The sequence below is a fragment of the Budorcas taxicolor genome, chromosome 24, assembly GCF_023091745.1.
Source record: "Budorcas taxicolor isolate Tak-1 chromosome 24, Takin1.1, whole genome shotgun sequence".
NCBI classification, from domain to species: Eukaryota; Metazoa; Chordata; class Mammalia; order Artiodactyla; family Bovidae; genus Budorcas; species Budorcas taxicolor.
The window spans coordinates 3,260,110-3,276,337 of NC_068933.1; the positions used below are offsets into that span (position 1 = coordinate 3,260,110).

At 40.2% G+C, this 16,228-nt stretch overlaps 1 protein-coding gene across 1 annotated transcript in view; it reads right to left on the bottom strand.

Annotated features, from left to right (window-relative positions):
* Window positions 1-16,228, bottom strand: part of CSMD1 (CUB and Sushi multiple domains 1) — a 1,658,099-nt gene that overhangs the window by 678,595 nt on the left and 963,276 nt on the right. Inside the window, exon 7 of the mRNA XM_052661250.1 lies at window positions 12,471-12,548. Coding sequence (XP_052517210.1) covers window positions 12,471-12,548 — 78 coding nt within the window. The remainder of the gene's footprint in view (window positions 1-12,470; window positions 12,549-16,228) is intronic.

The following is a 16,228-nucleotide window of genomic DNA, read 5'->3' on the forward strand; positions in this document are numbered from 1 at the left end:
ATGACGCGGATGTAAGCAGTAGACCGATCCGCAAATTCCTCTACAGTTTATCAGAGGACACTGTTTACTTCACAGGCTTCCCAAGTGGCGCCGGTGGTAACGAACCTGCCTGCCAGTGCAGGAAGCAGAAGAGATGGGGATTTGATCCCTGGGTCGGGATGATCTTCAGAGGAGGGCGTAGCAGCTCACTCCAGGATTCTTGCCTGGAGAATCCCATGGACAGAGGAGCCTGGCGGGCTACAGTCCATGGGGTCACTCACAGAAATTACCACTGTATTCTTTTTTTTTTTTATTTAAATTTATTTATTTTCATTGGAGGCTAATCACTTTACAATATTGTATTGGCAGAACCACTGTATTCTTTACATGATATATTAACTTAATGCAAGTAAGATCTAATTCTTACAGATCTTAAAAAAATAACATATGAATTAGCCCTTACAAAAAGTACACATAACTATATGAGACCACTTTTTCCAATTTCAGAAACCTACAAAGAGTTGTGAAATAATTTTTATATGTACATCTGCACGACAAAGCTGTAAAGATTTCCTTGGGGCTGGCGGGGAGGTGTGTGTGGACAATTTCTTACATAAACTTTTATTTTTACTTAAAGCTATGACATTCCCAGATACATGATTAAAGTATCTTGCCTGGATGTCACATGGTGTACACTTTTATGTGCCTTTCAGACTGACAATTCAAACTACAAAATAGGTGATTTAAACAGAAAAATTGAAGTCCCTGTAAAGTATTATAGGAATAATTGCAATATACAGTGCTCACAAAATATGGTGCTTTCCATTTCCAAAGCACTTTACTAATTAATCTCAGCTTATCTCCTTGACTTTCCATATATTTTTCACTTATTTTAAAACATAACTTGCTTTTCTTTCTGGCATAAACAACTAGTTAGTAATTCTCTCCATCTGCTTCCTCTTTATGAAAATAATGGAAATGCATTGAACCCAAGGGATGTGACCAAATCAGTACTATAACAAATAAATAGAATCATTTGCTGTAATTAAATTATCTAATTTAATCCAATTAGTGCAGCAATTAATTTGGAGAGATTCATGTAAAAAATTGGTGAATACTTCTGAAATTAAATATCATTATTATATATCATTGATGATTTATACTAAGGCTGTTCCATTTTGCATTCAAGACAAGAGAGTAAGTAAGGGAAACAAAATTGCCCATTATAAACCTAAAAATGTATGCTAAATCAGAAAGAAAAGATTAAGAATCTTAGAAAAAACAAGAATTTGTAAAATATGTTTCTTTCATTCTCTATCATTTGAATTAAGCTTTATTTCCATAATTTGAATTCCCTTATGTCATGATTAATACAGCTCATTTGAATTCCCATAAAAAATCTTATAAATCCTGAGATTATGAATGAGAACATTTTCACAGTTTCTTTGCCTTCTATATACAGGCCACATAAGTAGCCAAGATTTAAGACTTAGGATTATAAACTGAAATGGCCTGCAGGAGGTAAGCAGGTCATGGAGTTCTGGTCAATGGGGTTCACAATTCTTTTTTTTTAATTTTTAAATTTTTTTACTTTATAATACTGTACTGGTTTTGCCATACATTGACATGAATCCATCACAGGTGTACATGAGTTCCCAACCCTGAACTCCCCTCCCACCACCTTCCCCACTCCTCTTCTGCACAGGGCAGCCACCAGCCAGCTTTTCCTGCAAATGTCAGGCATGACTGCAGACCTAGCATTGTCAAGCCTTCATGCTTTTAAAAGAAACTAGAATCTATGTTTTCTACATGGAAATCTATGAGCTAAAAAGGAGATTGGCTCTGCAAAAGACCCTTTGAAGAGGATGAAAAGACAAGCTACAGATGGATAGAAAATATTTTCAAACCACATACCCAACAAAAGATTAGTATCTAGACTACAGAACAAATGCTCACAACTCAACAGGAAGAAAAAGAAAAAGAAAATGGGCAAAATACGTAAACTAACATTTCACTGGAGAAGATTTAGTACAAATGGCAAATGAGCAGGTAAAACGGTATTTACCATCATTGGCCATTAAGGAAATGCAAGTTAAGACCATAATAAGATATCAATAGCTACTTATCAAAATAGCTCATTAAAAAAAAGCCTTAACACCAAACGCTGGCAAGCATGCTGAGAAACTGCATCACGCCTATGTTGTTTTGGGGACATAAGATGGTACAGCTGCTCCGGAAATCTGTTTGACAGTTTCTTATAACACTGACATGCTATCATATGATCCAGCAATTACTCTCCCAGGACTTTATTCAAGAGAAATGAAAACCCACATTCATGGGAAAACTCTTCATATCACAATGGCAATAACAGTTCTGTTCTTAAGAGCAAAAATTGGAAGTACACCCAATGTCATTCAACAGGCCAGTGGTTAAACAGTGATACATCCCTGCTGTGGAGAATCCTATGGCAATGAAAAAGAACCAAGTCCTGATACACACAACCACTCGGATGGTTCACAGAGGAGTCGTGCTAAGGGGAAAAGCCAGTCACAAGAGGCAACACGGTGTACGGTTCCAAGCGTGTGGTACTCTTGAAACAACAAACTGACCGAGTGAAGACTAGCCCAGGAGGGCAGAGCAGGCAGCCTCGCAGGGGGTACTGCTCTGTGCATCGACTGTAGGACTTCATGCAGGTGACGCAAGTGTGCAGACGTACACGCATGCGCGCGCGCGTGTGCGCGCGCGCGCACACACACACACACACACACACACACACACACACACACACACACACACACGAGAGCGCCCAGGTAAAACTGGTGAAGTTTGAATAAGCTCTGTGGACTGTCCCAAAGTCATTTTTCCAGTTTTGAGATTATCCCACAATTAGGGAAATTGGGTGAAGGTACAAGGCCTCCTTGTAGATTTTACTACATAGATTTTCCCTGAAAATCTATGATCATTTCAAAATAAAGTTTCTTTTTGTTGTTGTTGCTGTTCTTGTTAAAAAAGAGACTGGCAACCCAGAGACAATGTGGAGGATACACGATAGGTGTGCCAGTCTTTAGAGGGTCACCTGTGATGCAGGTAGGTGTGAGTACACCAGCTTCTTACCTGAACCTGAGTGCTTGAGAGTTCCCTGAATAACTGAATGAAGACGGGCATCTTCCCTCCTCCCTCAGTCAAAATAAACAGGCAGAAACCATGCTTCTTCTTACCTTTTCCATGAACACACTAACTACTTCCCTTAAAATCAACATAAATTATCAGCATTATCACCATTTGATCAGTGTCAGTTCATTTATCTCTGAATTTCTTCTTGTGAGAAATTCAGTGAGGCAGGGTTATCAATCTGGACAGACTGTCACCCTGAAAGCTGAAAGTCAAGTTCAATTTTACAATTCTGTGATTCTATGAAAGGACTTAATCTGAAAATATTTTCAGTATTCTCCTCACATCTTTAAAAATGTGTTTGAAATAAAATGATGAGGCTTAAGGAATGTGAGTCTTTTCTGAATTCCCCTTGATGTTCTGAGTACTTCTTGGTTTTTAAGTCCAGACTTCCCTATCTATATTTATATCAGGGCTAATTAATTTAACTGGCTGACTTAGTTGCCTTGTGTATAGAATGGAAGGTTTTAATTTAATTCATAAAGGAGCTACCATGATTAATTAGTTTAATCTTTAGAGCTTCTGACTGAAGTTGCTCAGTAGCAAACATTTGATCATATAAGATAATTAAATTACGATGAAATCGTAATAGCAATTTACTCTCCTAACAGCTACTGGAATTAGGTACCTGTGGTTGACACAAAAACACCAACAGTCCCACAATTCTCTACAGTTTCAGAGTGTATTTTATCCAATTATATGGGAAGATTAAGTTATTTTATAAAGTTTAATAAAAATGTGTGTAATATGTTGGGCTTCTAAAAGGTAAGTGATGGAACTGCTAAGATATATACTGTTCTTTCAAGTCTGCTATAATCTGTAGGGTGTTTCCCGTTCACTTTTTGAAATAAAAGGACAAACCTGTAGTCATTTTGCAGAGTGAGTACATCCCTTTAGTTAATTGATTATGCTCTGTAACTATATGCTGAACCCATTTATAAAGGATTTTACTTCCTGCTGGGTTTACAGCACAACTGAACCAAGCTATATCTTGCTTCCCATATTGTAACAGATTCTTTTTTTCTGGTTACTTAAGAAATTACATATGTAAATGATGTGATAAATAATTGATGAACCGCCTAGCTTTGCTTCTAGTTACCAGTGATGCCATTCTTCCCAATGTATCTAGATAGCAGTTCTCTTCCCAGCAAGTTTTTCCTTGGCATTTTAAAAGATATTTTAGCTCCTGCAGTGACAAAGGCCTATTTAGAAACTGCAAGCATAATTTACTTACCTGATTTATGAAGCAATTTGTACAACCTACTATATTCATGCTAGATGGGAATGGATCTTTGTTAAGAAAACAAGGTTCTTTAACAATTGCAAAACTTCATATTGTTGCATTTTATGATGAAACAAAGCAGATAGGGGCAATTATCCTTTGTGTTTTATTAAACCTTGATAGAACTGTTAGAGGTTAATGGAGCTATTATTTTTTCCACTGTCAAAACCTGCTTTAAAGCAAGATCAAGAGCACTCAGTGCCAGAAATCCAGCACAGAGCACAGCAGATGTGCCTTGTTTTAGCAGTTTTACAAATCACTTTGGTCTACCACCATTCAAATAAATCACCCATTAATACCAGAGCAATAAAGTCCCCTAAAAACAAAACCTGATGATGGGTGACATTTCCAGCAATGTAGTACAAGCTTAGTGACTATAAAAATATTATTGTAAAACTAAACGTGTGCTCTTTTTTGTAACTGGATAAAGCAAATCCTGTTAATTTTTGAAGATGATTCTCATGGGGATTCATAAAACAATAATGTATCCAGTTACCTGGAGAAGTGTGGTCTGATGAAAATGCTAGCTGCAAGTTATTTCTAGAATAAAGTTTCCGAGGTGGAAACCACACAAAGCATCACCTATAGGTGATGATATTGAGGGTCGTAGTGTGACTTCTGCTCCTTGAGAAGCCTGTCTTAGCAGCCCTATTAAGGGAGTCACTCGAGTTTCTTAACAGCCTCACTCCATTCTCCTCCCCTCATCCTATCTCCCTCATGACCACAGCCCTCTTCAAGCTCCAAATCCAGAGAAGCACCTGGAGAGTGGCAGGGCTAGCTTTCTCTGTGGTTCTTCAAATGCCCTTTCTGAAAGCCAGCATGTCCTAGTCATCAACTCAGTAACAAATGGATTCATCCAGCAGTGGCATAGTGGAAAATTAGACTGTTGTATTTTCTAACCTACTAGAGCACAGAATCCAGGCTGACAATGAGGTTTTACTACCAGACGCTGTCACCTTGTTACAAAAACTTGAAAAAGACTAACTCCTCATGGTTTTAATGTTTCCTTCCATGCAGAAGGTATAGGGATTCTAAGACTATGGTATTTTAATTGACCAGTTATTTAATTAGTTGTGCCTCATTCATATACTACATATAATTTTGGTAATAAGAATGATTTTCTCTTAACCATTGCCAAGCACATGTCTATAAATGACAGATTCGAGGGAATCAGTCATTGACAAGATGCAACATAGAAAACAGAGTGTCTTAGAAAACATGGTGTCTTGACTTGCAAAGGACATAATTTAATGTTGTTTAACATCCTGTCTATGGATTCTTACATTTTTATGGGTTGACCTACTACTATTCTGAAAGCTGATAAATTTCTATTTTTACTCAATGCTCAATAAGTGTTGCTATCTTTCTTATAACTCTCCTGGTCTGATAAACATTTATATGACTTGAATGACCAGGAGACTAATTTCCTCTAGGAAAATAATGTATTTTAAACATCTCCATGACAGCTGTTGGTCTTTCCTCAAGGTTTTCATGCTGAAGGCATGAAGATGACATGGGGCACAAAGACCTCACTGAAGGAGAGTGTGACGTCACCTTGCCATGCTCCTTCAGGCCTCCACACACTAGGAAACTCAGTCATTCAATGGACAAGTGTTTATTGAGCAACTGCTCTGTGCCTGAGCCTCTCTGCTGGGCACTTGGTAAGTCTCAGTGAAGACAGAGGACAAAAATATCCTCCTTCAAAGAGTCAGTATTCCTACAGGGGGATTGGAAGAGAGAGAAAGCAAATGATAATGTATATGTATTTAATATACTATTATAATTATATATAATATAATATACATGTTATATCATATTTAATATATTTATATATAATTTATACACAATGTAGAATATACATATTATTATATCAATATTATATAATATATAATATTCCTCACATACACCTCCACATATTCATATAAATGCATGTGCTAAATATGCACATATAAACACATAAAAATAAGGCTGATACGTATGAGGTGTGTGTGTGTATGTGCTCATTCACGTCCAACTCTTTGCAATTCTATGGGTTGTAGCCCACTAGGCTCCTCTGTCCATGGGATTTCCAGGCAAGAATACTGGAGTGGAATTACAATTCCCTTCTCCAGGGGATCTTTCTGACCCAGGGATTGAACCCATGTCTCCTGCACCGGCAGACAGATTCTTTACCACTGCACGACCTGGAAGCTCATATGTATGACATACTGTGATAAATGATACAGAGAAAAGCAGAACAGGTAACCAGAGGGGTAAAGTGATGCCTGGGCAAGGTGTGCAAAAGGTACTACGCAGGGTGACCAGTGAGAGCCTAGGGAGCAGGTAAGCTCTGAGAAATGATGTGAAGAAGGGAGAGACAAGCGCCTTGGGGAAACCACCTCAGACTGAGGAGACAGAGGAACGAAGACTGAGGCGGGAGCTTTAAGAACCAGCCCCAAAGCTAGTGGACAAGGGCTGGGGGAGAACAGACGGGGAGCAGGGGTGAGGCGGTCCTGTGCGTCTCTGTAAGGGACGTGGACTCACTTGGGCGGTGATGGGAAAGCTTCAAAGGGTTCTTAGCAGAAGAGTGATGAGATTCCACAAATCACTCTGGATGAAGTGCGGGGTCTTGACCGCAGGGAAATGGGTGGAGACAGGGATCTGGGGTGAGACTGGTGAGTAATGCCCCTGAAAACAGTGGCGGTTTGGGCTGAAGAGATGAGGTTGGCTTCTGACGCAGCTGGGGCAGCAGGCTGGCTGGTGTCCGGGGCAGGGATGGCGCCAGGCTCTGGGTCCTCAACAGCGAAGAGCACTGGCCTTTGTTCAGAGGGAAAGAGATGCTTATCACACTTGCGTGTGCAAATGTTGGGTGGGCAGCTGGATGCACCAGTGTGGAAATGGACAGAGAGGTCTAGGGCCATTAATCAGAGATGCTCCATTCTGCTCCAGCAGTGGCTCACACTGAAACTGCTTTCCAAATGGTGACTATTATTGAGATGCTTTGCCTTTCTTTATCTCTCGTTTTACCCCTATCAAAAAGGGATTAATGGTTTCTTTTTTTCCCATTCCTCAGCTTGCACTGATCCCTGTTTACAGAGAGAGGACTGAAAGGAGAGTCTTTTTCTGGGTGGAGTTCATTTTTGTGTGTGATTATGTTGCTAAGAGTGGAGGCTGACAGGAATGGAAGAAATTATGAAAGACAAGATTAACTTTTTTTTTTTTCCATTTAACACCCTGGAATGTAAGTAAAAATGGAATATTACATACTAATATATGCCATTTGCTCTTCAATTATCCCAAACATAAGAAGACAAGGACTGAATGTAGCAATTTTAGTGATGAGTGGATAACACAGTGTGACCCAGCACAGCTAGGATGGTCATTTATAAGGACGTATTTTAGAAAGTGGATTAATGAGCCACACCATGTTAAGAAGCTAAATCAAACATTACATTGTTACAACTGCATCTTTAACTGTACAATGTAGCTAAGGCACCATTTACACTGTTGCCCGAAAAATGGAACTACAAAATTGGTGAAATGTGCCCTTCCAAATAACTGTGTCTAAGGCAAAAGAGAAAGACAATATATTATAAAAGACAATATTTGATCAATTGCCTTTCATTAACAGGACTATTTGGCAATTTTGAATAAATATCATTCTGTTTCACTTCAGATATTTTTTCAGAGGTGGAAGAAAATTGATTGCCCATGGTAACAAAGGCAATGAAATAAATGGCTTATAGTCAAAAGTAGAAGAATTTTAGGGTCGTTTATTTCATAGTATGCAGTTGTTATACATTATATTTTCCCATTTTTCCACCATGTTTCAATCAGCTTTACATTAAATAATGGCTCTGAACCAAATGTCCTATCCTGCTTGGGTATAAACTGTTGTAACTGCAGATGCTTAATACACAGCACATGCCATCAATTCTTCTGAGTGAGTTACAACAAATCAATATTGGGTTTGTAAAGTCGTTTGTCTTTAACTTTACACAGGGAGAACAATCTTGAGCTGAAAAATAACAACCAAGGCTTTTGTTTGTCCTTCTTCCTACAGAGTTTTACATTTTTGAGTTAGAAGGGCAGTAATGGATAACCTACCCTCCTGACTCTCACACTTAGGGCTGCTAACATTGTATTCTGTTGTATTGTATTCTGTAGACAAGAATGGCAAGAAGAAAAGGAAAAGGAAAATATGTCTACAGCTGCTGCTGCTGCGAAGTCGCTTCAGTCGTGTCTGACTCTGTGCAACCCCATAGACGGCAGCCCACCAGGCTCCCCCGTCCCTGGGATTCTCCAGGCAAGAACACTGGAGCGGGTTGCCATTTCCTTCTCCAATGCATGAAAGTGAAAAGTGAAAGTGAAGTCACTCACTTGTGTCCGACTCTTAGTGACCCCATGGACTGCAGCTTATCAGGCTCCTCTGTCCATGGGGTTTTCCAGGCAAGAGTACTGGAGTGGGGTGCCACTGCCTTCTCTGAAGTCTACAGCTACCACCGTGTAAAAAGGGAAGCAATTTAAGAATCCTTTGGTACTGAGCGCTTCCAACCCCAGAATAAAGAGGAGCCCCTGACTGAGTTATTCCAGGTACCCTTCTTGTTGTGTGCTGTCCAGTAATGCTGGGATCCTTTAAAGCTTTAATTAACTAGACACTTACAGCATTCTGCAGAATTAATACCTTGATTCTCTTTGAGGTTTTCTGTAAACATTGTTAGTCAATAATAAATGAAATTGGTGAAAAACTAAATTTGTAAGTCATTTCATTCTAAGAGATGTTGTAGAAAATGGCCTTCACTATATAGATGAGCTGAAATATCTACACAGCCTTTCAGGTCACTCCACCTTACATGGTTAAATTGATGCATGTTAAGGATTAGAGTGAATTGCTGAGGTTTTATTGGTAACATGAAGTCAGGGCAGGATGGAGGAACAAATTGACTTAGTGATTCCAGGGCAAAATCCACAAATGGTTCACCAGGTTTCATTGAGAGGCATAAAAGAGAAAACACGTAGGGCTTTTGCTCCACAACATGGATATTTTTCCTTCTTCATTTATTTAATCATCAAACACTTGCTAAGTGCTTGTTAGCTTGGGTTATATTCCATTTAATATATATTCTATGGTGTGTGTATGTGTGTGTTAGTTGCTAAGTCATGCTCGACTCTGCACCCCTATGGACTGTAGCCCACCAGGCTCCTCTGTCTATGTGGCTTTCCGGGCAAGAAGACTGGACTGGGTTGCCATTCCCTTCTCCAGGGGATCTTCTCCACCCAAGAATGAACCTGCATATCCTGCACTGGCAGGCAGATTCTTGAACACTGAGCCACCCCAGAACCCCATTGTGTACGCACAACCACTTCTTGAGCAAACTCTGAGAGACAGTAGAGGACAGAGAAGCCTGGCAAGTTACCGTCCATGGGGTCACGAAGAGTTGGACATGACTTAGCAACTGAAGAACAAAAACAAATGCCACTTCTTTATCTATTCATATGTCAACATTTAGGTTGTTTCCATGTGCTGGCTATTGCAAATAGCGATGGAGGGGGGATAGATGGGGAGGTTTGAATTGAGTCGTACACATTACTGTATTTAAAATAGATAACCAACGAAGACCTATTGTATAGACCAGGGAACTCTGCACAAAAAGGAAAAGAATTTGAAAAAAATAGATCCATGTATATGCATAATGTGATCACTTTGGTCTACACCTGACACTACCAATATTGTCAGTTGACTATACTCTAATACAAAGTAAGCATTCAGAGTAGGAGGACAGCTGCTCTTGTCAGTCAGTCCTGTCATTCTGCAAGCAAACTAGCTCTGCACCTGTGATGGGCAGCAGGTGCAGGCTTTGATCAGGGGGTGGGCAGGGGGAGGGGGCGGTCAATGGATAATCACAGAGCCTTTGCTGTCCCATTTCTTACTCTGTGAGGAGTCTTGGGAAGAAGACAGACTCATAAACAAAAACGTCCAGGTGGAAAGAAAACTACCAAAATAGAGGTCCACACAGATGAGGTGGACCAACAGCGAACCATAGCTGGCAGATCCCATGCTAAGTATTTCTGTATTTCCTTACATCCTTTCCCAAATCCTCAGGGGGAAGGAATTGAGGTCCAGAGTGAGCTACGTTCTCTGCGCCCAAGAGGGCTCTATACTTAGATTTAACCTCAAGAACATCAGAGGCAGTCGTCTCCAAGAAAAATCTCACACTCAGGGTAAACCACAAGAAAAGAAAAGTGAAAGTTAAGTGTTAGTCCCTTAGTCACATCTGACTCTTTAAATCCCATGGACCGTAGCCTGCCAGGCTCCTCTGTCCATGTAATTCTCCAGGCAAGAATACTGGAGTGGGTTGCCATTCCCTTCTCCAGCGGATCTTCCCGATCCAGTGATCAAACTTGGATCTCCAGCATTGGAGGCAGATTCTTCACCCTCTGAACCACCAGGGAAGCCCAGAAATATAGAGACCGTGGCTTTTTGAATGGCTTGAAAAAATAATGAGACAAGTATGAAAGACACAATGTTTAATATAAATACTGAATGTAAATAAATCAGATAATCTGTATATAAATGACTTAATAAGAGTGTCAGCAACTGACATGCCTGCAGCAAGCCTCACCATATCTATAAAATGCATGTATCACCTTCGTGTGCCCCCTTCTACCCCATCACAGTGGGAAGGGGGTCACTGCTTCCCAGGAAAAGGTTGTATCCTGGATGGGGCTTTAGGGGCTCTGTGTCCTGGGCTCACCTCTTGTGAGGAGTCAAACTATTTCCTAAGATCTTAGAAAACAAGGTCAGCGCTCTGGGCCCTACCTCCTTCTCTGGCAAGTAAGATCCAGGTTGTTTGAATTCTTGGCTGACCTACTACGTACAATCATTCCTTCTTCTCTTTATGTACAGCAAATTCCTAATGGGTGTGGTTGCAGAATGCCCACTCCCTGCCCTATACTGGAACAGGCAGTTAGAAACACGATGCTTCATCTACTCAACAAGAATCATTACTATTTTACTTTTATAAATGATGCAACTTAGATTTGAATACAATCAACACTCTCACAGCTATTGAATCCTTGTCTCTGCAGCTTCAAAGTCTGTGTCCTCTTTTCTCTGAAGCACTTAATTTAGTTTCCTCAGACACACCTTCTGCGTGAATAACATACTACCATTTATTACAAGGCTGATCTTAGAAGGCTTGCAGTTTCCTCAATTCTTCATTTTCTCTAATGATTAATTTTCAAGTCTAACAAAAAACGTGGCATAATACTGTTGAGAGATAGGATGGAACACTTTCTAATACCACTGAGTTATGATTCATTTCTCAATTTGTATTCAGATAAGGACCCAGACATACTTATTTTCTTTTTCACATTCAAGCTTGAATGTGGCACTAAGAGATGCATTTGATGTCTGCCTGTTCTGGCCTCAGACCTCATGTCAATTTGATGGAAGGGTTCACTCAATACATAGTTCTATGTTCCTATGGGCCGCTTCTGCAAGGTTTTTATCCATTAAAAAAATCAACTGCAAAATAATTATAAAAACCACATCCCCCATTTTAGGAAACATTCTGAACTAAAAACTAACAACAGCAAAATACTAAACCTTTATTTTGAAATAATTACTTGCTTTCTTCTTATCCTCCGGTAGTTTTCTTCCTTCATTAAGCCCAGTTCAATTTGAATAATACTGCCCATAATTATCAAGCAGGGAGTATATACTTGAGTATATACTGGAATGGAGAGAGAAACTGCGATCAAAACATCTGAGGGTGGAACAGCTACTTAACAGAGAACTCTGGAAGGTCCGGTCTCAGACAGTGGCCCATGAGGGCAGAGGGCACAGGCAGGCGTGAGATACATTTAGAATTAAGATGAACACATGCTCTCCCCAAATAGAGTGAAGTGAGTGCAGACTCTCTCTCCCAGAAAATACTTTTGACGGTAGGAAAGCAGAACGAGATGCCGTGGGGAAGGCAGTTCAGAGAAGCACTTCTGCAGAAGCGCTCCCCTCTAATGGACACATCCATCCTCATACAGAGAGAGGCTGACTTACAGACAGAGTTCTTATGGCTGCTGTCCTTGCTGGGCATCACCTTGACTCCTCTTGACTTCAATTCAATCGCCTTTTTCACTGGAAGAAACAAAAGAAAAATTATTAGCTAAGACTCAGAGCAGTATCGTGAAACTGCATTTTATCTTCACAGCATCTCCAGTCATAACTGCTTTCTTATCAACCCCTGGAATATGGGACATGTTCTAAGGGGTGAATGATGCAAAGTAAACCAAGTACAAGAGCTTGTGAATAATTAATGCAAGGCTATCCACCAGCAAGATCATATCTTATAATCACAGTGTTAGAAGCAAAAATAATATGTGGTGAGATTATCATCTATATCCAAACCTGCTTACCACCACTTTCTAATTCTGTTACATTCATGAAAAATTTTGAGGACAGATAAAAGTTATTTGTTTATTCTTCTAGTCATTTAATCACTCAAAATTTAACAAATATTCATTGGTGGGGAGCTAGTATGAGGAAATCCTGTTCTGAGTGCTTGGAATAAAATGCTAAATAAGAGGACACCAGTACTTCCAGACTCTCATAACCAACAGGCAATATAAAAATACATATATGGTATTGATTTCTAAAATTACAGTTCTCAACTGAAAATATTTCTTGATTTTTCTAAGCCCTACATCAAACATTTTATGAAATTCTACTTCTCTGGTCATTTCTGAGGGGAAAAAATATGGGAAGTCATTTGTGGGATGAAACTAGAAAATGAAATTTTAATATGAAATAATTTGCTTTAAACATCAAATTTATATTTTATTAAATTAAAAAATAGCAAATATTTATGATTTACATGCTTACATATGATTTACATATATGGACCTAGAATACCATGAAGCTCTGGGTTCAAATCTTTGCTCACAACCTGGTATCTATGTTGCCTGTGTAAGTTAACTCAGAGCTTGTCAATTTATCTGTAAAAGGGGTGTGATGGTTAGTTGATATGTCAACTTGACTAGGGCACAGAGTGCCCAGATACCTTGTCAAATGTTTTCCTGGATGTTTCTGTGAAGGTGGTTTTGGGAAGAGAGTAAGTATTAAATCCACAGACTGAGTAGAGTGGCTTGCCCCTCTCCAGGTGGCTGGATCTCATCTAATCAGCTGAAGATCTGAATAGAACACAGCACTGACACTTTCCTGAGCAGGATATAATTCTTCCTGCCTGACTGCCTTCATCCTGGGCTATGCTGTTTGCTTTGGAGCCAATTCATTACCATTACATAAGCATAATGGCAAGCTGGTATTGAAAGTGAAAGTGGCTCAATCGTGTCGGACTGTTTGCAACCCCATGGACTGTACAGTCCAGAACACTGGAGTGGGTAGCCTTTCCCTTCTCCAGGGGATCTTCCCAACCCAGGGATTGAACACAAGTCTCCTGTATTACAGGTGGATTCTTTACCAGCTGAGCCACAGGAGAAGCCCAAGAATACTGGAGTGGGTAGCCTAACCCTTCTTCAGTGGATCTTCCAAACCAAGGGATTAAACTAGGGTCTCCTGCATTGCAGGCAGATTCTTTACCAACTGAGCTATCAGGGAAGCCCAAGCTGGCATTATTTCTACCTAAAAGACCACTGGATTATTTTTCAAAAATTTTTTTCTAATTTTTATTTTTTCTAAATTATGAAAGCATAATAACATATTTGTAGGAGACTTGGAAAATGCAGAACAAAATTACAGATAGTTCTGCTATATACTACAATTATTTTTTTCAGTAGATAAATTAAGATTTTTAGTTGGAGTTTCTATATCAAACTCTAAAAAATTAACAGTATGAAACAGAGAGAAGTAGAAGGATACAATAGAGCTGGAAAGCACTATGAACCAATTCAACATGACTAAGATTTATACAATGTCCACACAACATCAGGGTAGAAGTTCTACTCAAGCTCCCATATACTACAAACCAGGAGATATTCGAACATATCTAGACACATAAAACAGTCTAAAAATTTCATGGCCTAAAGGGGCTGAAATCATGCACTCTTTTCTCTTATCACTGTGGAACTATGTTAGAAATCAGTACATCATGAGCAACGCTGGGCTGGATGAAGCACAAGGCGGAATCAAGATTGAAGGGAGAAATATCAATAACCTCAGATATGCAGATGACACCACCCTTATGGCAGAAAGCAAAGAACAACTAAAGTGCCTCTCGATGAAAGAGAAAGAGGAGAGTGAAAAATTTGGCTTAAATCTTGACTTTCAGAAAACGAAGATCACGGCATCTGGTCCCATTACTTCATGGCAAATAGAGGGGGGAACAGTGGAAACAATGACAGACTTTATTTTGAGGGGCTCCAAAATCACTGCAGATACTGACTGAAGCCATGTAATTAAAGCATGCTTGCTCCTTGGAAGAAAAGTTATGATCAACCTAGACAGCATATTAAAAAGCAAAGACATTACTTTGCTAACAAAGGGTCTGTCTAGTCAAAACTATGGTTTTTCCTGTAGTCATGTATGGATGTGAAAGTTGGACTATAAAGAAATCTGAGCACTGAAGAGCTGATGCTTTTGAACTGTGGTGTTGGAGAAGACTCTTGGTAGTTCCTTGGACAACAAGGAGGTCCAACCAGTCCATCCTAAAGGAAAATCAGTCCTGAGTATTGATTGGAAGGACTGATGGTGAAGCTGAAGCTCCAATACTTTGGCCACCTGATGTGAACAACTGACTCATTTGAAAAGACCCTGATGCTGGGAAACATTGATGATAGGAGGAGAAGGGGACAACAGAGGATGAGATGGTTGGATGGCATCACCAACTCAATGGCCATGAGTTGGAGCAAGCTCCGAGAGTTGGTGATGGACAGGGAGGCCTGGCGTGCTGCAGTCCATGGGGTTACAAACAGTTGGACATGACTGAGCGACTGAACTGAACTGATGTTAGAAATCAGTATAAAATGATGTTTGAAAAGATCTCACATATTTTCAAGTGCAGTGCAACATTTATCAAGAGAGATCTTCGACTTAGCCATTGAAAGCCTCAAGAAGGTTAAAAGAGTGAAAAAACACAGATGATGATTACAGAGAAGAAAGCATTTAAATGAGAAATTAATGCCAAAGAAACTTAAAGTATCCTTGATTTTTTACAAATCTTATTTGCATGATCTCTTTGTTTCCATGGCTCTGCATGTTTAGCTGAACCCAGGAGTGATGAGTGGAATGTTTCCTTCTTCACATAATACAACAGGGTCTGGCCTTGGATTTTGAATCCTGGTCCCATTCATCTAGTCATGTGGCCTGACAAAACATTTAAACGTTGTGTATGTGGGCTGTCAAATCTTTGCACACGAGCATGCGTTCTTCTGCTACGCATTTCACCAGGGAAATCGGAACAGTGAAGGGACTTTACACACCTTGGAGAGCTCACTGAGGAAGTTAGTCCTGTGTGGTAATGTGGTCCTAACTGATCATTCTGAGCAGCACCATGGCTAGACCGCGGGACTCCTGGAATGGACAGCACTCCTGGCAGATATGCGGTGCTCCCTCACTGATGGCCCCACATGGAAGGAGTGGCCAGTGGTGGCTGCTTGCTGCCAGCCCCTCAGGGGACCCTCAGGGACAGACTGCCGGGGCCCACGTCTTCAGGGACAGATCATGTCAGGGACCACCCCATGGTCCCTGGGATGGGGTACTCCACAGTTCCAGAACTGTTTCCAAGGGCCCTGGCGTCACTGAGGCCATCTGGATGAACCCCCGCGCAGCCCCCTGGCTCTCTCTGGCCCTGCTGCTCCGTC